The following is a 22,906-nucleotide window of genomic DNA, read 5'->3' as shown; positions in this document are numbered from 1 at the left end:
GATGATTGGTTCCTCCCAGGAGATGTTTACTTGCGTTCATTACAAATGAGTTGAACAGATAGAATGCAGCTGCAGACATGGCTGAGGACTTTGGCAGCATCTTCCCCTTCTGTCAGGCATGGCTCAGTGAGCACTCTCACGCTGAGTCAGAAGCTTGTGGATCCAAGACCACTATAACTATTCAAACACAGAAATCTAGGTTGACACTCCAGTACTGAGGAAGTAAAGGCTAAAGTCACTGTAGTCTCAGAGGAGCACGAGGCTGCTCTTTCATTTAGAGAGCTAACTGGTGGTGAGATTAACTTGAGGGTCACCGTGTCTCAGGTGAAGGGGCGAGATTGAGAAGGTGGCACTATCATGGTAACTTCAACTGTTACGGGAATTCTTAGCGTTGCTCTGTATCGCGAACCAGCCATCCAGCTAACTGAGCTAATCAACCCCACTGGGAAAGGACAGTACTGTCAGGAGCACTCTTTCAGAATGACGCATTAAACTGAAACCCCACCTGCTATTTCAGGTTATAAATGAGAGATACTATTTTGAAGAAGAGCATAAAAGTTACCCCTGGTGTTCTGAAGAATATTTATTTCTCAATCAACATAAATCAAGAAAAATCAGATTTTGTGGCCATTAGCAAATTGCTGTTTGTGGAATCTTGTGTTCAGCTGCTGCATTTCACACATTACACTTTAAAAATATTCAATTAACTGGGCAGCACTAAGGAAGAGCAGAGCTTGTGAAAGTTGCTATATTAACGCAAGTCCTTCTTATTTTATCATCATATCCAGAACCACAGATTCTGATCTTATTAAACTTCTGCAGTTTAACCTAATTGCAGCCTTAGTGAAAGTAATGATAGTCTTGTTTAGTTTCAATAAATAAGCCTGCCTCTAACATTTGCCCTGATGAATAGATAGGAATTGTATGTGGTTACTGTGGTTAATGTCAGTGATGAAGTGTATCATTCTTTCCCTTATTTCTGAAAACTTCTCCAGGGTGTAGAGTTTTTTTATATATAGAAAGTATTAGAACCAACGTACAAGCGAAGTGGTAAAGATACTCGTTGAGTCAATTGGACAGAGTAGGAAGGTCTTTGCTCTGATTACTGGTCTTCTGTCTGATCTCCAGAAAGTGCTGGAGAAACTCAGCCGGTCTGGCAGCATCTGTTGAGAGAAGAACAGAGTTAATGTCTTGAGTCCGATATGATTCTTCTCCAGGCATAATGCATTGGGTCTCCACGCCCCTGGTTTAGGAAGGTGAAAGAGATCATTTTTTTCTGCTGTTTTTCAGTGCACATTAACCCATACCACAAAGCATGCACCCATCAATGTTGGCTGAGGATATTAATTGGATATTCTCGTTTAATAATTACTCCTACGATGAAGTTAAAGAGGGCAGCTTCCAAGGGTAGATCTATCATCTACTCAGGCATGGACAGGATAATGAAAGAACTTGTAAATCATGGGTTGGAAGTGCAGCATCTGTGTACACCTGAGAGCGACACTAATGTGTCAATACACGGTTTGCGTAATTCCCCAAAATCTGCACATCACCAGTTATCGCAGGAAGGATGCTATTGTAGTGACATACAGTCGCCAGGAGGGGCAACAGTAATCTTAATGTCATCTTGTTCATCTACTAGTACAGGAATATTCAGTTATCTTTGTTGACATCAACAAACTGGGGAGGAGGCAATGGCCTAGTGGTATTATCGCAGAACTGTTAATCTAGAGACCTAGGTAATGTTCTGGGGACCTGGGTTCAAATCCCACCATGGCAAATGGTGGAATTTGAATTCAATAATAATGAATTAGAAATCTATTGATGATCATGAATCCATTGTCAGTTGTCGCAAAAACCCACCTAGTTCACTGATGTCCTTTAGGGAAGGATATCTGCCGTCCTGACCATATGACTCCAGACCCACAGCAAATGTGATTGACTCTTAGAGTTAGTAAGAACTGCCGACGCTGGAGTCAGAGATAACAGTGTGGAGCTGGAGGAACACAGCAGGCCAGGCAGCATCAGACGAGCAGGAAGGTTGCCATCTTGGGTTGGGACTCTTATTCTGAAGATAAGTGCCGACCCGAAACGTCAACCTTTCTGATGCTGCCGGGCCTGTTGTGCTCCTCCAGCTCCACACTGTGTTATCTATGGTTGACTCTTAGCTGCCTCTGGGATGGGCAATAAATGCTGGCCCAACCAGCAATGCCCTCATCCCGTGAATGAATGAAAAAAAAAAATGGCTTGAAACCGGTTTCATTCTGATCAGTAAAGTTCAGGAGTGAAAAGCTACAAAAGCTCTAGAGAATCCTGGAACAACATGTCTTCTAAAAGGAAAGATATCGTGTATGTACTGTTGTTTGCTTGATTGTATGCAATTATTTATCAATGTGGTGTGTATAGAATATTTTATCAATGTGCTACTTGAATCAACAAATAAGCAAATGGATGTGACTTTTGAAGTTCTACATTTAATAGACAAACTTCTGGAAACAAACACCACAGCAACAGCAACTTCTACTTGCATAGCACCTTCTTGTGAAGCAACATATGGCATTGAGCCACATAGGTTCATATCAGGTCAGATGAAAGGGGCAAAGGGAAACAGGTACTATCAAGGAGGTAATTCCAGCACTTTAGAGCCCAGACACAACCGCTCACTGTGCAACAATTAAAATTGGCGATGCTCCAGAGGCTATAAATAGAAGAGCAGAGGTATCTCAGATAGTTGTGAGGGTAAGGGAGGTTACAGAAAGAGGGAGGGGTCAAGAGCCATTTGAAAGCAAGGGTGAGAATTTTCCAACGGAGGTATTGTTTAACCGTGAGCCAGTACTGGTCAGCAAGAACAGCAGGGTGATGAGTGAACTGGACTTGGTATGAATAAAGACCTGAGTAGCAGAGTTATGGATGGCCTCAAGTTTACTGAGCATGGAACACGGGACGCCCTGAGGTATCTATAGCAGCACACAGCAGTCGAACAATACAGGAAGTTTCTTTTCCTTTGATGTCTAAGAAATAAAGACAGTCATGCTGGAGTCTCTGGCTTTGTTTTTGCAAACAGCTGCAATTGTCTCTTGGCTCTCCTCACTGTTTTGCTTCCATTTGCATGTCTCTATGTGATATAATTAGAATTCTGCGGTTTTGCCATTATCGGATAGATGTGCTGTGTGCCTCCAGTCAAGGTTTCGAGCCTGCAGTGCTTTCTAATCAAATGCTGGGCTTTTTTCAATCCCGGTTTGAAGTAGCATTTCATTACAATTTTATGTAAGTGGTAATGGAACACTTTCCCTGAAAGCTGCGCTCATAAAATTCTGCATCAATTAAGCGTTGAATATCAACTTGAGGTAAAATAGAAATGACCTCAACAGCAAGACCATCCCCCATAGAATTGATGGCCAGGCTGAGAGCAATTACAGTTTGCAAGAACTGGTATCTTAACAATGGGCAGTCTAATTTCCAGTAAATGCTGTTTTTGAACAGCACCACACAAAAATAATGCTGATTAGCTTCAATTCCCTTTTGTAAGATGATTAACCATAGTCCACAAGAGACCAAAGGCATCTGCCTCATCTAGTTAGCAACAAGTGGGCAAGGCAAGGGCAGGTCTCCAGGAACCAGCACAAGGATTGAGCCCATGTTATTGGCATCCTTCTGCATCACTCTGAATTAACCAATTCTCATTCCTTTTGCTTTTACTCAGGGGCAATGGGAGTTGGAGGGGGGCATTGATAATTAATTGTATGTAAAAATGGTGAAAGCAATGGCTCCACCACCCCACCAACCCTGTTCGCCGCCTCCCCTCTTCTAGGTCCTGACTCAGGCTGATTTGCAGTTTCACATTTGTGATTGGAGATTTCCGCAAATGGCCTTTTGTTGATATCTGTCAGTGTTCACAACTCGGACTCAAACTGTTCAGTCACAGTTGCACTGAGCTCTATCCTCACCTGCATTTTCAGGAGAGGCATCGTTCAACTTTACAGAAAAAAGCTATTTGACCCATTAACAATGACCATTCTCTTAAAAATATCAATCCATTTGTTTCTAGTTTTGTGCCTTCCCTATGCCAGAGAATATTGCCTTCTTCCAAATCTGTACATTAATTAAATGCATCACGCCAATGTTTGGTATTCCTTTACCTCCCAATCCATTTGCCCATTCTCAATCTTCCCTTCCTTATCCACATTCCTTTTGGTTAGAAGGTTGTGAGTTCAAGTCCCATTCTAGAAGCATAAAAATCTTTGCTGACTCTCCAATGTATCGAGGAAGCTCTGCACTGATGGAGAGGAGCTACCCTTAAAATAAGATATTCACCTGACATTTGTTTAGAAGTGTCTGAAAGTAAAAAGATTGCATGACATCATTTCAAAGGAAAGGGATTTTATCCCAATGGCCAATAGCTGTCCCTCGATTGACATTACTGAAATGAGATTATCTGGACGTTATTGAGGTCTTACGACAACAGTCTGGCTGGTACTGTGACTTTAGTGAAACTGGTCACCAAATGGCAGTCCTTAGTTAGTGCCCCATGGTAGAGATCGCATGTCTACAGCAAACCGGAAGGCAGATTGTTGCACTGTTGCCAAACAATCAGATCATAATGCTGTTTTTTTTGGGAGCTTGCTGTGTTCAGATTGGCTATGTCTGTACCTTTAAAGATACTTCGTTGGCTGTAAATGATTTGGGGATTCCTGGTGTCAAGGAAGTCAATATATAAATGCAACTGCATTATGGTTATGTTATGGGCCAATATTGTGCCACCTATTTCTCCATTGTCAAATGGTCCAACCCACTTCCACCCATTATAATTTAAAATTCCATCTTCTGTGTTCTCCCTAACTTTGTGTGCCATCTGTGAGACACAGCACCATGTGAGAAAAAAACTGATCCCATTCCTACAACCTGAACTGTGATCAGAACTCATTCCAGTGTCCAAACTGTTGACAGTGATGGTCGTATGGTGGTTTAGTATTAGATAACGAGCCAGTGTTTAAGAGTTGAAACTCACCATTGAAAATTGTGAGATTACGTCCAATCGATTTAATAACATTTCAGCTAATTTCTATTCCTCTGTGGCTAAGGCCAACTGTAATTCCCCCACAGCTCATGATAAATGAACGCGATACATAGCTTGAGCTGAAATTGCTGGAGAAACTCAGCAGGTCTGAAAACAGATAACATTCCGAGTTCAGTGACCCTTCCTCACTCTGTTAACTCTATTTTTCCTCCATTGATGGTGTCAGACTTGCTGAGTATCTGCAGCAATTTCTGTTATGGTTTGTTTCAGATCTCTGGCAGTTTCATAGAATAAAATTTTCATAGAATCCCTATAGTATGGAAACAGGCCATTTGGCCCGTCAAGACCACATCAACCCTCTGTAGAGCAACCCACCTATTTGACCAAGTTTGGTCGTTGTCCTGATATCTGTTTTTATGATTGAGTGGCAAATTTTGTCTGATAACACTGTTTGGAAGCACCTTGGGGTGTTTATCTATGTTAAAAATGCTATATGATTGCAAGATGATGTTGCTAAAATGTTGTTCTTGAACCCCTATGATGTGATCTCTAACCCAGTTCAAACAAATAATAACCGAGGCTTGAAATTACATGACTCTGAATAAAATCTCAAACAGCTTTGTGAGTTCAGAACCACCCATCATTTCAAACTAATTAATAGTTGAGAAACACTACAGGATACCAATGTCATGGTAAATGTCAAGCCAAAAACTGCTACAGCTAAAATTGGTGTTAAAGCTGATTGCTGGGCTGAAGAGGCCTGGTTCTTCATTCTGATCCATAGAGATGTCCATTCACCAGTACTTGCACCCAAATATCATGAGTTACACAAAAATATAACCCAAGTAAAAAGGAAATAATCAATGTCATCAATTTTCTCTTGAATAACATCATTGTTTAATGGCATTCAATGCTTCTAACAACACAATGTTTTGTAATTTCCTTGTTATAGCTGGTGAAACTGTGCAGTGGGATGATCGAAGCAGGGAGAGCATATACCACGGCCAACAAACATTTTGTCAATGGGATCCGAGACCTCTCTCAACAGTGCAGGAAAGATGAAATGATATCGGTAAGATGGAAGTCATTTTACAAATTCTGTCATATTTCCTCCATTAGTTGGGAAGGTAGAAAGTAAGTGCTTATGCTTATGTGTTGCCCAATGATCCAACTGAAGCTACTTAATTCTGGGATGTCAGGAGTTAGTTGTGTCTGGATTAGGACCTACTTCTGACATCAACTCGGCAAAGGGAAATTTGCTATATAAATGGTGTATCTCTGTTGTAATAACTTTCATCAGTGCAAACATGTGAGGAATATACAGTATAAGTGAACAAAGCCAGGTTCTCTTCACCCCATAATTTATTAGAATGTTTGTTCTGCCGAATGGAGACCTCCACTGCTCATTAACATTTCCCAGTTGAAATCACTCTGACTACAAATTTAACAAGTGTCTACTAGTCTTCTCACGGTGCCCATTTACACAAAGAAATCTAGGCATACGTCAGCCTGATGTCACCGAACAGCACCATAATTTCTGGATCATACATGACTCTCAGTCTGCTGAAATCTTTGCAGAGACTCCTTTGCAATCTGGAAGCCGTCATTTCTGAGTTTTATGTTGTTATCTTAGGTTTCCTGACCTTCGTCCCTTGTGTCTCTGAAGTCCACGTTGTTAAGGTTCCTTCCACATCTCAATATGTTAACAAGGCTATCATCATATCACTAGGCACCTCCCTGTTCATCATGATTCCTAGCAATATTCCCAATGTGGCATTGTGCATGAGACAACATGATGGGGAATATTTAGTTGTCAGCTTCTTACAGGTCTATTTTTTTCATTCATTCATGGGACATGGGTGTCATTGGCTGTGCCAGCATTTGTTGTCTGTCCCTAAATGCCCTTGAGAAGGTGGTGGTGAGCTGCCTTCATGAATTGCTGCAGTCCATGTGCTGTAGGTAAACCCACACAGCCCTTAGGGAGGGAATTCCAGGATTTTGACCCAGCGACACTGAATGTACGGTGATATATTTCCAAGTCAGGTTGGTGAGTGGCCTGGAGGTGATCTTACAGGTGGTGGTGTTCCCATGTATCTGCTGTCCTTGTCCTTCTAGATGGAAGTGATTGTGGGTGTGGAAGGTGCTGTCACAGGCTTTGAATTTCTGCAGTGCATCTTGTAGATAGTACACACTGCTGCTGAGTGTGAATGGTGGAAGGAGTGGATAATTATTGATGTGGTGCCAATCAAGCGGGCTGCATTGCCCTGGATGGTGTCAAGCTTAATGTGTTGTTGGAGCTGCACCCATCCAGGCAAGTTGGCAGTATTCTATCACTGTCCTGACTTGTGCCTTGTAGATGGTGGACAGACTTTGGGGAGTCAGGAGGTGAGTTATACCCCGCAATATTCCTAGCCTCTGACCTGCTCTTGTAACCATTGTGTTTGTTTATGTGGTGAGTCCAATTGAATCTCTGGTCAGTGGTAATCCCGTAATCCCTTAATCCCCAGAATGTTGATGGTGGGGAATTTGGAGATGGTAACACCATTGAATGAAAAGGGCGATGGTTAGATTGTGTGTTATTGGATTGCCTGGCATTTATATGACACGAATGTAACTTGCCACTTGTCAGCCCAAGTCTGGGTATTGTTCAGATCTGGTTGCATTTGAACATGGACTGCCTTAGTATCTGAAGAATCATGAATGGTGTTGAACATTGGCTCAATCATCAGCGAACATCCCCACTTCTGACCTTTTGGTGGAGGGAAGGTCACTGATGAAGCAGCTGAAGATGGTTGGGCCAAGGACACCACCCTGAAGAACTCCTGCAGAGATGTCCTGGAGCTGAGATGACTGACCTCCAACAACTACAATCATCTACCCATGTGCCAGGTATGATACCAACCAGTGGAGAGTTTGCCCGCTAATTCCCATTGATTCCACTTTTGCTCGGGCTCCTTGATGCCACACTGCGTCAATGCGGCATTGATGTAAAGGGCTGTCACTGTCCCCTCGCCTCTGGAATTCAGCTCTTTTGTGCATGTTTGAACCAAGGCTGTAATGAAGTCAGGAACTGAGTGGCCCTGGCAGAACCCAAACTGGGCATCACTGAGCAGGTGCTGCTTGATAGCACTGTTGATGACATCTTCCATCACTTTACTGATGATCAAGACTAGACTGATGGGACGGTAATTAGCTGGGTTGTATTTGTCCTGCTTTCTGTGCACACGACATATCATGGTAATTTTCCACATTGCCAGGCAGATGCTAGTGTTGTATCTGTACTTTAACGGCTTGGCTAGAAGAGTGGCAAATTCTGGAGCACAAGTCTTTAGTGCCGTTGCCTTTGCAGTGTCCAGTGTCTCCAACCATTTCTTGATATCATGTAGAGTAAATCGAATTGTCTGAAGACTGATATCTGTGATGCTGGGGACCACTGGAGGAGGCTGAGATGGATCATCCACTCAGCACTTTTGGTTGAAGAATGCCGTGAACGCTTCATCCTTATCTTTTGCACTGATGTATTGGGCCCTTCCATCATTGAGGATGGGGAAATTTGCAGAGCCTCCTCATCCACTGAATTGTTCAGTCTTGTACCTCAAGGTTCATGATCACCTCCAAGGTCCTATTTTCACAGGAGTCAGATTCCCAGAAAATTATAGCAAAGGTTAGCATGGAATCATAGAATCCCTACAATATGGAAGCAGGCCATTTAGCCCATCAAGTCCACACTGACCCTCTGAAGAGCATCCTGCCCAGATCCACCCCCCTGTAACCCTGCATTTCCCATGGCTAATCCACCTAACCTGCTCATCTTTGGACTGTGGGAGGAAACCAGGTACCCAGAGGAAACCCACACAGACATGGGGAGAATGTGCAAACTCCACACAGACAGTCACCCAAGACTGGAATCGAACCCAGGCCCCTGGCACTGTGAGGCAGCAGTGCTAACCACTGAGCTGCCATGCCACAGCTTAAAGGGATCAACACACAGACCAGTACAGTATTCTAACTTGCCAATTAGGCCATTTGAGGAAACCTCCATACTGTGTGTCTGAACAGTGTCCAGCTGAACATATGGTCAGATCTGTAGCTATTTTCAAAGACTTTTTCTTTTGCTTGTGTTTTAATGAAAATCCTTTGTTTTCTCCCACTCATAAGCATCAGTTATGCATGTGTGACAAGTAATTTCAATGTGGTCTCCGAGTCAGCTGTTTGCAGTAAAGTGCTTGGGATTTGTTCTCACGCTTCCTGATATCATCCAGACCTTCAGTATGATTACTGCCTCTAATGGCTCCCACCTATTTCTTCCTGTATTCCAGTAGAGAGAGATTAAAAGAGGGAGAAACAGCTTCCGTTGCAGCATGACGACTTGATACAATCCTCAGAGAGAATAATAACCTTCAAAGAAGGCAATCCCCAAAGGAGCCCAACAGAAGGACCACAAGAGATTTTCACTGTTTTAAAATTTTTTATTGTAATACTTAAACCCCAAATCAAGATAAATCAAATTTACATGAACAGATAAATAGTATTTCAATACAAGCAATGAATTTCACTTTAAATAGTTGATATGACCGAAGACAACTTCTGAGCATCACTCCTAGCACATCAGTGACTGCCAAATACAATTGCAAAGTCTTTTCAACTCTGCCTCCTGTAAGTTGGGTTTCTCATTTCACTCACTCACTGGATTTGGCTCTCGAGTCACTTTCACTGGTAGCTTTATTCTGTCTGAGTTCCCCGGATATGATTAATACCACGTTAGGTACATTCACCACAGAGTTAATGGCATAGCTTGCCAGGATACTTTTCCAACTGACCAATTAAAAACACTTTGCTTTATGATCTGATCACTTTGGTACAAATACCCTGCTCTTTAGCTTGTCAAAGCTATCTATGCCACTTTTAGATTTCCATTTGTTTTAGCTAGTTTGCTCATTGCTTCACCAAGATCCACAAGTTCTGTATCTCCTCTCCTCCTGCTAAAGAACAGAATGCGGCAAGAGTCCTGTGTGTTTTCTGCAACACAGCAAGCACAAACTGCAGTCCCAATCAGGTTCCATTTACCTTTTTTTGGTGATATCGCGATCATTTCCAAAGCAAAGAGTAGGGGTAAATGGGTGTTTTTCTGGTTGGCGGTCATTGGCTAGTGGTGTGCCTCCGGGATCAGTGTTGGGACCGCAATTGTTTACAATTTACATAGATGATTTGGAGTTGGGGACTAAGTGTGGTGTGTCAAAAAAAATTTACAGATGACACTAAAGTGAGTGGTAGAGCAAAGTGTGCAGAAGACACTGAAAGTCTACAGAAGGATATAGATAGTCTAAGTGAGTGGGCAAAGGTCTGGCAGATGGAGTACAATGTTGATAAGTGTGAGGTCATCCATTTCGGTAGGAATAACAGCAAAATGGACTATGTTTTAAATGGTAAAAAATTGCAGCACGCTGCTGTGCAGAGGGACTTGGGTGTCCTTGTGCATAAATCGCTAAAAGTAGGATTGCAGGTGCAGCAGGTAATTAAAAAGGCAAATGGAATTTTGTCTGCCACTGCTAGAGGGATGGAGTTTAAAAACAGGGAGGCTATGCTGCAGCTGTATAGGGTCCTGGTGAGGCCACACCTGGAGTACTGTGTGCAGTTTTGGTCTCCTTACTTGAGAAGGGATATACTAGCACTGGAGGGGGTGCAGAGGAGATTCACTCGGTTGATTCCAGAGTTGAGAGGATTGGATTATGAGGAGAGACTGAGTAGACTGGGATTATACTCATTGGAATTCAGAAGAATGAGGGGAGATCTTATAGAAACCTATAAGATTATGAAGGGAATAGATAAGGTGGAGGCAGGGAGGTTGTTTCTGCTAGCAGGTGAAACTAGGACTAGAGGGCATCGCCTCAAAATAAAGGGAAGCAGATGTAGGACTGAGGTCAGGAGGTACTTCTTCACCCAAAGGGTTGTGAATCTGTGGAATTCCCTGCCCAGTGAAGCGGTTGAAGCTACCTCACTGAATGTTTTTAAGGCAAGGCTAGATAAATTTTTGAACAGTAAAGGAATTAAGAGTTATGATGAGTGGGCGGGTAAGTGAAGCTGAGTCTCAAAAAGATCAGCCATGCTCTTATTAAATGGCGGGGCAGGCTCAAGGGGCCAGATGGCCTACTCCTGCTTCTCGTTCTTATGTTCTTATGTATTTCCATAGTAACCTCAATAACCTGGTAATTTCTTGGAAATGTCCTCAAAGAATTTGGATTGATTTTCTGGGTTAGGTGGGGGCTAGTTTGAGGAAAGCTTTAGAAATAAATTTTTTGAAGTTTCAGAACTTGAAACATCTAAAATGCATGACAATAATGAAGCAGCATGAATTTTATTCAAATAAAAACCAAACGAACTGCAGATGCTGTAAGTCAGAAACACAAATAGAGACTGCTGAAAAAGCTCAGCAGGTGTGGCAGCATCTGTGAAGAGAAATCCGTGTTAACATTTCAGGTCCCGTGACCCGTATTCAAAATTATTTTATTCAAACACTTCTCATTTTGGCTAACTGATCTGACATGAGGTCTCATCCAAAGCTTATTGGGAATCACTACCACAAGAATAATGACTAGTGACATTGATGAAGATTGCTACGCACTGTTGGTTTCCGTCTAAAATTATGATCTTGGAGTAGGCTCTGGTCATTCCCGCATGGAAATCACACCTCGGTTTCTTTATTTCAGGAATGCCTCCAGAAGTTTGGAGAAAGCTTACAAGAAATGATCAACTACCACATGGTAAGGCATCAGTTTCTGTCATTTCATAATCCTCCACATGCATAAGTAAAGGGAATTAAGTGCAAAGATTGTCACAAAATCTAGTGACACAAAATCTTGCTTAATTTTGCATTAGGATAGTGATCCCATTGCATGTTAAGTGATTTGCTGCTGGTATCAGCAAGTCACTCCCCATCATCACATGCGGTAAAAATATGCTGAAATCTGGCATGTACATTTCTCCATGGAGCAATTTGAGCAGACTTTCTTCATTAGTCCTCAAAAATGCCAGTCCAGTCTTTTTTATATGGTGTGCACACAAACATATTAAACGCATTATCATATGGATTGTAGTGAATATTTGCCGTTGTAACATTCAGTGCAGCTGGTCCCATTTTAAAACAATTGTCACAAGTTGAGATCATTAAGGAAGTATGGGATGTGCTCTCAAAGAAAGGATTGTATTAGCTCGCTCTTCAAACACTGAATGTGCAGGAAGATAGAGACCAGCACAGGTTGAAAACATATGTCACCATTAGTACGTGATCCAAAAATCATTGGGACAGAATGGTTATTATTATAAAGCTGATCCTTATCTCAATATCCTCTTCATTTCAACTGAACCTGAGTAAAGAGTAAATCCAATAAAGAGACACTAGCCTGCGAGAAGTGGTGGCATTGTGGTTATATCTCTGGACAGTAATCCAGAAATAAGACTGAACTAAGATTCTGAAAACATGTTCAAAGAGCACTACGGCAGCCAGGAGAATTTAAATTCAGTCTCATATAAAATGCTAGTCTAGGTAATGGTGAGCACTGGATTGTTATAAAGAACTCATCTGATTCACTAATATCCTTCAGGGGTGGAAATCTGCCTTTATTACCCAGTCTGGTCTCCATGTGTCTCCAGGTCTGTAGCTTTGTGGCTGCAACGGAACTGTCCTGTTGCAAGTAGCAAGCTGGGTTGTATCAAATAGCTACAGAAAGTATTGCGGTGCACATGATTTAAGGAGTAGCTTATTAGGCATGGGATGGCAATAATAGTTAAATCCTATGATCAAATAAAAAATTTACAGCCAGACTAGAAAGCCAAAGGCAATAAGTTCCTCAATTCTTTTTTCTGGCAATGGAGCATTAGCAATGGATTATGTGTGACCAAACCCTGATGTTTGGCTTGATCCATGACCTTCTGACTTGAGGCAAACATTCCATCACTCAGTCATGACTAACATTAGTAAATGCAGCTACTAGCACTGACCAAAGAAGTAGTGGCTCATCAGTGAGATTGCTCACAGTAATTTGAAGAATGGTATAAGGACGGGAACAGCATATTGTTTAACACAGTGTATTATTCTGCCTCTAGAGTGGAACTGAGTTTAAGTGAAGCACCTTGCTGAAGCTTCAAGTTCTAACTCATGTAAATAAGTTTAGTCCGAGGTCAATGAAGTGGTATTTGCCTGTAGGTTGGAAGGTGTACGTGCCGGAAATACCGCGTCTGTTTTTCAAAATGCATTTCTTTTAAAGGTTAATTTTGTTTGTAAACACACTGTTATTGCCTGAAACATGCTGGACTCCACATTTTGTGATGTAGATTGCTGGTGTGCATGAGAACCCTACATTTTAACACTAAATTGGCAGCTACTGTTGACCACATATTTTTGCTAATTTGTCTTGCCTTGGAGGCTGCCCAGATGTTGCGTGCAGAGGAAAAACGCACCAGGCTTTGTCTGCAGATTTTAAGTGTGATTTGTCAGTAATTCAAGCAAGAAATCCCAGATGGCAGCTTTTTAGAAGGCAGTACTCCTGCTTCGAGAACCGCCTGGTCAGTGGAAGAAAGGATGGCGACAGTGTTTTTATTCACATCACACTTGCAGTTCTGATAGCGTCACAGAGCACATGAATAGCATAAGGCTCCTAACAGAATCTTCATAAGTATGGGTGCAAGTCCCACAAGACTGAAAGGCCTGCATAGAGGGGACATGGAGAAAATGTTTTCACTAGTAGGAGAGACTAGGACCTGAGGGCACAGCCTCAGAGTGAAGAGACGGCCCTTTAGAATTGAAATGAGGAGGAATTTCTTCAGCCAGAGGGTGGTTAAGCTACAGAACTCATTGCCACGGAGGGCTATGGAGGCCAAGTCACTGAGTGTCTTTAAGACAAAAATATGTTCTTGATTAGTAAGGGGATCAAAGGTTACAGGGAGAAGGCAGGAGAATGGGCTTGAGAAATACATCAGCCATGATCGAATGGCAGAGCAGACTCGATGGGCCGACTGCGAATGTCTTCTGAATTGATGAGATTGAAGTTGAAAATGGCTTAAAATGAAAACTGGAAAAAGATCTGCATCAATGTTACACCTTTCACAACTACAGGTACTTTACAACTAATGGAATGCTTGTCTTTTCTTAAACATAGTCAGGACACACCGCAGCTAAATTGCACACAGCAAGCTTCCACAAACAGAAATACAATAATCATTGGACAATTTGTTTCTTAACTCTAATTTCTCTATATAGATGCTGTCTGATTTGCTGAGCTTTTCCAGCGACTTCTGTTTTTGTTTCTGATTTACAACATCCAAAGCTCTTTTGGCTTTTGTTTCTTGGTGATGATGGTTGAGGGATTGATAGTGTACATGACAGCAAGGAGAATTCTGCAGCCCGTTCTTGAAATGGTACCACCAGGATCTCTTTAGTTCATCTAAGAGGGTCACTGTGGTCTCAATTTATCGTTTTGTCCAAAAGGCCACACCTCTGATGGAGCAGCACCAATTCAGTATTGCACTGGAAGAATCGGCATATTACCACACACTCAACTATCTGAAATGAGATTTGAAGCTATAACCTTCTGTTCATAGGTGCAACCTGAACCACAGCTGATGGAGAAAGCTTTACAAGGCCAAGAGGAATGTTTGGAAATGGAACAGACTTTGTACAATGTGTCTCCACTGTTTTCCAGAGGTTCCTCAATCTCCCACTGGAGCTATAGTGAGTGAGAATGTTTGACCCCAGTTTCCAAAATATAACTGTTGATGAGAACAGATTCCCGTAAACAAAAAGATGCAATGACTCAGTTTCTTCCTAAACATGAGGATGTTATCTCATTGTGGTTTGAATGCATTACATTAACTAACCAGTGTTTGCTGAATTAATTTTAGGAACATTGAACATTTCGTTTTCGTGGGATAAAAGATAATTGCTTTAATAAATAAGTCTAAGCCAGGGTCAAATATGACATGCCAGACTGCAGTACTTGCTTCCTGTGCACACGCATGAAGAATAGTCAGTTGGGTGAAGCATCGAAGAAATGTTCTTCGATATTCACTTCTGCAGAAATTAATGCTTTAGGAAAAGAGATAATTGGCACTAAATACATAAAACTACAACTCTCTTTCATGTACACCTGTCTACCACTTCAAACATTTACTTCTGGCAACACTAGTGCACGGTGACAGCAGTGTGTACCATCGACAAGATGCAATATAGCTATACACTGAGGCTTCTTCATCAGAATTTTCCAAAGCTGTGACCTTTACCACCTAGAAGTACAAGAGTGGCAAATGCTTGGGAACACCACCACCTCCAAGTTCTCCTCCAAGCCACCCTTCACCCTGACTTTGGAATTATATTGCAGTTCCTTTGCTGTCGCTGAGCCAAAATCCTGGAGCTCCCTCCATAGCAGCATAGTGCCTATACCACAAGAAATGCATCATTTCAAGAAGGCATCTCACTACCACCTTCACAAGTACAATAGAGTGGGCAAGACCCTAACCTAACCCAGCCAGAAACACCCACATCCCATTAAAGAATTGAAGGAAGTAATTTTCATTTCTCAAAAGTTCGTCACTTTTGTATTTGTTCCCTATAGCTTTGACTGTTGTGTACAGGTCCTCGAAACATGGCTCTGCAGGCTCCCTCCTAAGTGACCATGTTGAATCTCAACAATGAATGTGGTTCGCAATAAACAACTGCACCTCCCAGTCACGAACCATTTCAACTCCCCTTCCCATTCCTCAGACGACATGTCCATCCTGGGTCTCCTGCGTTGCCACAACGATGCCACCCGAAGGTTGCAGGAACAGCAACTCATATTCCACTTGGGAACCCTGCAGCCCAATGGTATCAATGTGGATTTCACAAGCTTCAAAATCTCCCCTCCCCCTACCGCATCCCAAAACCAGCACAGCTCGTCCCCACCTCCCTAACCTGTTCTTCCTCCCACCTATCCCCTCCAGCCACCTCAAGCTGCACCCCCATTTCCTACCTACTAACCACATCCCGTCCCCTTCACCTGTTCGTCCTCCCTGGACTGACCTATCTCCTCCCTACCTCCCCACCTACACTCACCTTTACTGGCTCCATGCCCGCCTCTTTGACCTGTCTGTTTCCTCTCCACCTATCTTCTCCTCTATCCATCTTCTATCCGCCTCCCCCTCTCTCCCTATTTATTTCAGAACCCCCTTCCCCTCCCCCATTTCTGATGAAGGGTCTAGGCCCGAAACGTCAGCTTTCCTACTCCTCTGATGCTGCTTGGCCTGCTGTGTTCATCCAGCTCTACACCTTGTTATCTCAGATTCTCCAGCGTCTGCAGTTCCTACTATCTCTGAATGAATGTGAATGTTTGTTGGTAGTGCATCCTAGTTTATTCTGGCCCTGTCTTTCATCCGATCTCAGTAATGCAAAATATTTCCGGCAGACATTCCAAAAATCTGTCTCTCAGTCCGAACTTTGAACAATTACGTCTTGATCATCTTTCGGATGAGATGTTAAAGTCAAATACGTCCCATCTACCCTCTGCTGAGATGAGATGAAAAATCCCATGATGGTATTTAGAAAAACAGCAGAGCAATTATCCTCAGAATCCTGGTTAATACCTTTCAATCGACATCCCCAAAGCAGGTCATCTGATCATTAGCACACTGATGGTTTTGAGAGCTTCCTGGGTGTAGATTCATTGCTGCATTTTTTACATTATAGATGTGACAATATTTCAGAAGAACATCATTAACTGTAAAAAGCTTTTGGGATGTCTGGTAGCTGGACATATTCAAGTCTTTTCATCTTAATATCCTCCAATGAGAAATGAAAATTACTTCCTTCAATTCTTTAAAGATAGGAGCTATGTCAGGTTCCAAGCGATCGATTGATAGGGGACTCTCTAGTCAGGGCCACAGACAGACGTTTCTGCAGCTGACTGTGAGACATCAGAATGGTGTGTTGTCTCCCTGGTGACAGGATCAAGGATATCTTGGAGAGGGTGCAGAATATTCTCAAAGGGGCGAGTGACCAGCACAAGGTTGTTGTGCACATTAGTACCAACAACATAGGAAGAGAAAGGGACACGGTTCTGCAGAGAGAATATAGGAAGCTAGCCAGGAGGTTAAAAAGTAAGTCTGCAATGGTAGTAATATCTGGATTACTCCTGGTGCTATGTACCAGTGAGGGTAGGAATAGGAGAATGGAGCAGATGAATGCAAGGCTGAGGAGCTGGTGCAGGGGTCAAGGATTCATATTTTTGCACCATTGGGATCTCTTCTGGGGTAGAAATGACCTGTATAAGAAGGAAGAGTTGCACCTGAATTGGAAGGGGACCAATATCCTGGCATGGAGATTTGCTAGTGCTACTCAGGAGGCTTTAAACTAGTGAGATAGGGAGTGGGTGACCCAGAGAGCTAGTGAGAAAAGAGATCAGTCTGAGGCTATAGAGAAGAGCAGCAAATTAAATGATCAAGGCAGAGAATGAAGTAAGACTGATAAATTAAACTGCATTTATTTCAAAGCAAGAGACCTGACAGGTAAAGCAGATGAATTCAGGGCACGGTTGGGAACATGGGACTGGGATATTATAGCTATTACACAGACGTGGCTCAAGGAGGGGCAGAACTGGCAGCTTAATGTTCCAGGGTATAGATGCTATAGGAAGGATAGAAAGAGGGGCAAGAGAGGAGGAGCAGTGGCAATTTTAGTTAAGGATAACATTACGGCCGTACTTAGGGAGGATATTCCTGGGAGAACATCCAGTGGAGTTATTTGGATAGAACTGAGATACAAGAAAGGGATGATTACCTTACTGGGATTGTACTATAGGCCACTCAATAGTCAGCGGGAAATTGAGAAACAAATATGTAAGGAGATCTCAGATATCTGTAAGTGTGGTTCAGTGGTTAGCTCTGCTGCCTCACAGAGCCAGGGACTGAGGTTCGATCCCATCATCGGGCCGAGCCAAGTTGTCCGTGGTGTCCCGGGATGTGTAGGCTAGGTGAATTAGCCATGGGAAATGCAGGGTTTACAGGGACAGGGGAGGTCTGGGTGGGTTCCTCTTTGGAGAGGTGATGTGGACTCAATGGGCCTAATGGCCTGCTTCCACACTGTAGGGATTCTATGATTAATAGGGTTGTAATGTCCCAAACATAGACTGGGACTGCCACAGTATTAACGGCTTGGATGGAGAGGAATTTGTTAAGTGTGTACGAGAAAATTTTCATATTCAGTATGTGGATGCACCTGCTAGAGTAGGAGCAAAACTTGACCTTCTTGTGGGAAATAAGGTAGGGGAAGTGACTGAGGTGTCAGTGGGGGAGCACTTTGGGGCCAGTGATCATAATTCTATTAATTTTAAAATAGTGATGGAAAAGGATAGACCTGATCTAAAAGTTAAAATTCCAAATTGAGGTAAGGCCAATTTTGACGGCCTTAGGCGGGAAATTTCAAAAGTTGCTTGGAAGAGGCTAGCTGTAGGTAAAGGGGTGGTTGGAAAGTGGGAAGCCTTCAAAAATGAGACAATGAGAGTTCAGAGACATTATGTTCCTGTTAGTGCGAAGGGCAAGGGTGGTAGTTGTAGGGAATGCTGGATAACTACAGAAATTGAGGCTCTGGTCAAGAAAGAGAAAGAGGCATATGTCAAATATTGACAGCTGGGATTGAGTGAATCCCTCGAGCAATATAAGGGCAGGAGGAATACACTCAAGGGACATCAGAAGGGCAAAAAGGGGATATGAGATAACTTTTGCAAACAGGGTTAAGGAGAATCCAAAGAGATTCTATAAAAACATTGAGGACAAAAGAGTATCTAGTGAGAGAATAGGACTCCTTAAAGATCATCAAGGCCGTCTATTCCACGGGGAATGGGTCAGATACCAAACGACTATTTCACATCAGTATTCACTGTGGAGAAATACATGGAATGTAGAGAAGCTAGTGAACTTGGAGAAACAAATAATGATATCTTGAAAAATGTCCATGATTACAGAAGAGGAGGTGCTGGATGTCTTAAAATGCATAAAGGTGAATAAATCCCTGGGGCCTGATCAGGTGTACTCTACAATTTTGTGGGAAGCTAGGGAAGTGATTGCTGGGCCCCTTGCTGAGATATTTATATCATTGACAGCCACAGGTAAGGTGCCAGAAGACTGGAGGTTGGCTAACATGTTGCCATTATTTAAGAAACGTGGTAAGGAAAAGCCAGGGAACTACAGACTGGTGAGCCTGACGTTGGTGGTGGGTAAGTTGTTGGAGGGGATTCTGAGAGACAGGATTTACATGTATTTGGAAAAGCAAGGACTGATCTGGGATGGTCAACATGGCTTTGTGTGTGGGAAATCATGTCTCACTAACTTAATTGAGTTTTTTGAAGAAGTGACAAAGAAGATTAATGAAGGCAGAGCAGCAGTCATTGTCTAAATGGGTTTCACCAAGGCGTTCGACAAGATTCCGCATGGTAGACTGGTTAGCAAGGTTACATCACATGGAATCCAGTGGGAGCTAGCCAGTTGGATACAAAATTCACCTGAAGGTAGGAGACAGAGGGTGATGTTGGAAGGTTATTTTTCGGAGTGGGTGCCTGTCACGTTTGGTGTACCACAAGTATCGGTGCTTTTTGTCATCTATATAAATGATTTGCATGTGAATATAGGAGGTATGGTTAGTAAGTTTGCAGATGACACCAAAATTGGAGGCGTAGTGGACAGTGAAGAAGGTTATCCCAAAGTACAACAGGACCTTGATCAATGGGCCAACAAGTAGCAAGTGGAATTTAGTTTATATAAACGTAAGGTGTTTCATTTTGATAAGGCAAACCAGAGCAGGACTAATACAATTAATGGTAGGTTCCTGGAGAGTGTTGCCAAATAAAGAGACCTAGGGGTGCAGGTGCACAGTTCCTTGAAAGTGGAGTCGCAGGTAGACAGGATGGTGAAGAAGGCATTTGGATTTAAAAGATTTAAAAGGGACCTGAGGGGCAACTTTTTCATGCAGAGGGTGGTGCTTGTATGGACTGAGCTGCCAGAGGAAGTGATGAAGGCTGGTACAATTACAACATTTAAAAGGCATCTGGATGGGTATATGAATAGGAAGGGTTTAGAGGGATATGGGCCAAATGCTGGCAAACAGAACTAGATTTATTTAGGATGTCTGGCCAGCATGTATGAGTTGGACCAAAGGGTCTGTTTCAGTGCTGTACATCTCTATGACTCTATGACTCTAACTTGATTCCTGTATAATTTACATCATCCTCCTCTGATACTGAGCAAACATAACTTGCGTACAAATGAGGGCTAGCTTAACAAATGTCCCATTTCCACACATACAGAACTGTTAAACATAAACTGCCCACAAAATGCAAGTAGAAAAACATACAAGTTTGTTCAAAATTACTACTTTTGTAGGAATTTGCATAATTACTATTTAGGTTATATCGAATCGGTTTGGAATGCTTTGTTATATACAATCTGCTGAAGGATTGTTTCCTAAAGCATAGAGAAGTAGAATGTCAAGAAATATTAGCCCAAGACCTAAGGTAGAACACCCCTTCTCTTTGAAATAGTGCCTAGGGATCTTTTACTACCACCTGAGAAGGTAGATTTAATTTGATGCTTTGTGTAACTGCAGTCAACCAGATTCTCATTGCTCTGCCAGCCAAGAAATGTGCTTTTGCACTTAACCTGCTGCTTTTATATCCTGGTGTTGACACCAGATATATCTGCTGAAACATCAAGTTCTCGGTTATTGATAGAATTGCACTCTAGAATCACAGCATTATGGAGATTTACAGCATGGAAGGAGGCCATTTGGGCCATTGTGTTGTGCTGGCCAACAGTCACCCATCCAGACTAATCCTGCTTTTTGACACTTGCTTCATTGGTTTGTGGGTTCCAACAGTTCAGCAGCGGCATGTCAGAGTACTTTCTCAGTGATATGAGAGTTTCAGTCAGTGAGTTCAAGATCCACTGTATTTTCTAGGTGAAATACAACTCTCCTATAACTGTGAACCAGCTGCCTCGTTGTCTGTTTTGTTCCCTGGTTACAGACCCCTTGAGCAAAGGGAATAAAGCCTTTCTATCCACTCTATCTAAACCATTCATAATTCGATACATTCTCCTGTCACAGAGGAGATGATGAACCATTAAACAGCCAGTATGGAAAAGTATCAAACTGGAGGAGAAGCTCCTCACTGTTTCCTTCCACCTATTCAGATAGACAACTTTTCATTGATTGGTCACCACAGTGAGTGGAATTTCCCAGGTAATTTGGACATTTCGGGATCAGATCTCCCTATTATCACCCCTATATTTGACATGCAACACCCAACATGTCTGTACAACTGCATTGAGAAGAGGTCCAATGTTTACTTATCTCCAACAATCATTTCAAGGCTTATATTTAAATTTTAGTGTTATAGGAAGATGTTTACAGTAAATATTATAGCTCAAAGTAGGGTGCAGCAATTGGAATAGTATTTATCAATCAGAGTCAGCTTGGCCAACCAACCATCACCCTCTTCTCATGCAGCATAAACTTTGATATGATAGCTGGGATCTGAGAGTCATTTCTTTAGAAATGGTCACCACTATTAACCTTGATCTGTTCTGGCCTCACCATCTATTGTAAATGCAGTGATGGGCTTTCTAACATTCAGCAGGGTATTCGCACCTGATGAGGTGATACTTAAGTCAGCTCCCGTTTTAAAATAAAGCTAAATTTCAGCTGCACAGTACCTAAAGATTCAATTTTATTGCAGCTCCTGGTTATTACAATCTCAGACAAGGCCAGATCAGGACTGCTACTGAGAAATTTGATTACACACTGTAACACATTTCCCTCGATGTGTGATATTCCAAGTGGCCTCAGGAAGTAGGTGACTGAGACCTTTGTATCATCAGATTACATGCTATGATACAGCGATGATATCATGAGTGTGTCTCTTAAAAATATATACTGTATACCAGCTGTAAGACATAACACATCAAATTGGTGTTCCCTTTGAGGTTTGGTATTCTTGTGATTCTGTTGTGATGAGTGCAAGATGAAAAGCTTTAACATCATGTCTCTAAGAAATACTGAACTTCTGTATTCCAGGCAACTGTTTTTTGTTCATTCACAGAATGTGGGGAATGCTGTCTAAGCCATCATTTACTGGCCATACCTTACTGCTGTTTAGAGGATTGGGGTGAGCTGCATTTTTGAACTACTATAGCTCTTGTGATGTAGGGACACCCACAGTACCATTACGAATGGAATTCCAGGATTTTGATCCAGTGAACGTGAAGGAACAGCAGTATAGTTCCAAATCAGGATGGAGTGTGGCTTGGAGCGGAACGTTTGGACAGTGAATTGTACATCTTTACACTGAGGATTTTAAAACTCCCTTTTATAGTTTAGGTACAAGGTAATGTGTAATATTTTGTGATCTTCTGAGGCTCTAGTGCAATAGAAAATTGCATCATTTTAATTGGGGGTTTGTTCCACAGCATCACGCAAGCAAGAACCTAGACATTTTTACAAGTCCTAGGCTGCAGTATTAGCTCTTTGTGGGTGTCCGGGGAAGACCGTGCTGATCAGCAATTGGAGTGAACATTAAGCCAGCCGTTTACAGAGCAGATATAGCCTGTCAGGGCCTCTCCCACTCTCTCTACCAGGGAAACCATTTATAATGTGGTGATCACCTTTTTGAAAGGGAAGTCACTTGTAAATCAAAACTTGCATTTTTATACCACCTTTCAAGGAATGCAACCAACCCTGCAATGTAGAAACACAGCATTCAACTGTGCTACAAAGGTAAGTGAACATGACCAGATGACCTGTTTGAGTGACGTTGATGGAGGAATGAAATTTGTCCCAGGCACCAAAACATAACTACTTTGCCTCTCATGCTA

The 22,906-nt window shown here is 42.3% G+C and overlaps 1 protein-coding gene across 2 annotated transcripts in view; it reads left to right on the top strand.

Annotated features, from left to right (window-relative positions):
• acap3a (ArfGAP with coiled-coil, ankyrin repeat and PH domains 3a) overlaps positions 1–22,906 on the top strand; it is a 315,834-nt gene that overhangs the window by 168,045 nt on the left and 124,883 nt on the right. For both annotated transcript variants that reach the window (XM_048615183.1, XM_048615182.1), the window contains exons 3-4: positions 5,970–6,089; positions 11,725–11,778. In XM_048615183.1, the coding sequence (XP_048471140.1) occupies positions 5,970–6,089; positions 11,725–11,778 (174 nt within the window). The remainder of the gene's footprint in view (positions 1–5,969; positions 6,090–11,724; positions 11,779–22,906) is intronic.

Source organism: Rhincodon typus, chromosome 31 (assembly GCF_021869965.1).
Source record: "Rhincodon typus isolate 14 chromosome 31, sRhiTyp1.1, whole genome shotgun sequence".
Lineage (NCBI taxonomy): Eukaryota > Metazoa > Chordata > Chondrichthyes > Orectolobiformes > Rhincodontidae > Rhincodon > Rhincodon typus.
Note: the sequence above shows the minus strand (reverse complement) of the source record. Positions and strands in the feature narration are given on the sequence as shown.